General features: G+C 33.4%; 1 protein-coding gene across 1 annotated transcript in view; it reads left to right on the forward strand.

Annotated features, from left to right (window-relative positions):
• Positions 1 to 1536, forward strand: part of LOC119589163 (cilia- and flagella-associated protein 20) — a gene marked incomplete at its 5' end in the record, with an annotated part of 4562 nt that extends 3026 nt beyond the window's left edge. The window contains 1 exon segment of the mRNA XM_037937750.1: positions 360 to 1536. Within this exon segment, the coding sequence (XP_037793678.1) occupies positions 360 to 671 (312 nt within the window).
• Between the last annotated feature and the right edge of the window lie 757 nt (positions 1537 to 2293).

Genomic DNA, 2293 nt, shown 5'->3' on the forward strand with positions numbered 1-2293 from the left:
TCATTGGAAACTGTTGCATTAAGTCCAGGTATGATTTATCCTATGATGGGAATACCCTTTTAAATACTAATTTTATTTATTTTTTCTCCTAATGATTTTGGAAATTGGTACTGAATTTTTGTTTCTGTAATACTACTTTCAGCACTGCAATTCAGAAGACTGAAAGCCTGTGGCTAGATCTCTATTTGAAGTTTACAGTTAATACTACTCAGAATTAAGTAAAAAGCTGCTAACATTTTCTCCTGAGCTTGTGTTATCTATTATAGTGAAGACCCATAGTGAAACTTTGGGTATAGAGGTTAGCAGATTCACAAGATTTAATATAAACAGTTATTTATTTTCTCTCCTTTCTTCACCAGGTTTTGGATGACAAGAATGTTCGACGACGATTCCGCGCGAGCAACTACCAGTCGACAACAAGAGTGAAACCATTCATCTGCACAATGCCCATGCGCCTCGATGAGGGATGGAACCAGATAGTGTTCAACCTTGCTGACTTTGTTCGAAGGGCTTATGGCACAAATTACGTAGAGACCCTTAGAGTCCAGATTCACGCAAACTGTCGCATCAGACGAGTCTACTTTGCAGACAGACTGTACTCAGAGGAAGAGTTACCAGCAGAGTTCAAACTTTACCTCCCAGTTCAGACTAAAGCCAAATCTGCTATGTAAAAATCATCCTGGAATTTCTCTCTGATGACCTTACAACATTTATAAATAGATACTTGTATGATATAGGCATTGGTCAGTAAAGTGATTAGATTATATATTTTAAAAAGAATAGAAATGTGTCACACCAATCCCACTGTTTACAAATTTTAGTAGATGTGTCCAGCCTTGAGGGTAACCCTTTCTACTACTTCCTTTTGACAGCTGAATATACATAAATCTTTTATATCAGGCCTTTCATACACTTTCCCGACTACTTATGATTTCTTTGTGATATTGAGAGATAAGGCAAGATAACTGCTTTTGTAGTCAATATATTTTGTATTTTCAGTATTGCATGTAGTTTTGGAGCTAAGAAAATGTGATCTAAATAAATATACAAATAGATTAGCTTTTCAAGACCAGGAAAGGATATACTTAGTCTGTCATATCTGTGTGCAGGTATTCATGTTGACAGTGTTTTTGATTCACAAGTTTTCTGGGTTCATTTGAATATTTTTAGTTATGTGTTGTGTATTACTGTCAAATTGTAAAACAAAAATAGTTTGAAAAAAGTGTTCATTACAGTTGTAATTTCCTATATATCACTGTAACTGTTCAGTTAGCTTACATGAGTTGATGTGTGTGTCATGTACTGTCTTGTATTTAGTTAGCTGAGTTTGACTGTCTTCCCATTATCAATTAGCTATTACTCAACAGGACTGCCTACATCATACACTGATAATTTTATTCATGTTCACAGTGCCAGATATTTAACCAAGCAACTGCACAGACAAGATCCTTTGGGGGATAAAAAGAAATGGAAAAGATTGTGAAGATATCAAAATTTTTCAGGGGAAAATCATAATATACACCATGAGACCAGAAACATGTTTCCTTTTTCCTTGTTTGTCTTCTCTGAGTTATTTGGAATTCAGATTTACATTATATATGCAATGAAACAATTAGATTATTGCTTTTACCCTATTTTATGTATTTGTTCTTTGTCTCTTCAATTCCTTTCTTTCCCTTTGCCCCTTTTGAAACTTGTTCCTTAGTTTGCTTGTATTCAAGATATAACAATATATAACACACTATCACAAGACAAGTTCTTTGTAATTTGCATTCACATAACTGCAGTTTAATGTTATCTTATAAGCAGGTAAAATCAAATTAAAGATATATACTCCTGTATTTTCACATAACTATGCTGCTGTTCCTTGTAATGTTTTATACACCTCAAGTGCAAGTATAGGTTTATACTATTATATACCCAATATGATTAATTATTTTAGTCTCATACATGGATTTCACTGACAAGTTGATACTCCTCACCCATTTAATGAAATCATTTATTTCTCAGAGATCTTGCAATCAATGAGCATTGGTGTAAAGAAAATGGACCAGTGGGAACCAATATTACATGCAACATATGCCATATGGTATTCTGATGTAATAAGAGTACACTAATTTTGATTAATAGTTAATTTATTAAGATCAGTTGCATCACAATTCCTTGCCAAATCCTTATTATGTACAATGAAGTGATGGAATACACTAAAGACAACAGCACTGACAAAGGAGAATATTGTATAAAATGAGTTGTATGTTGATTCCTAACAACAGATAAATAAAACAGTGATGAT

This window comes from Penaeus monodon, chromosome 25 (genome assembly GCF_015228065.2).
Source record: "Penaeus monodon isolate SGIC_2016 chromosome 25, NSTDA_Pmon_1, whole genome shotgun sequence".
Lineage (NCBI taxonomy): Eukaryota > Metazoa > Arthropoda > Malacostraca > Decapoda > Penaeidae > Penaeus > Penaeus monodon.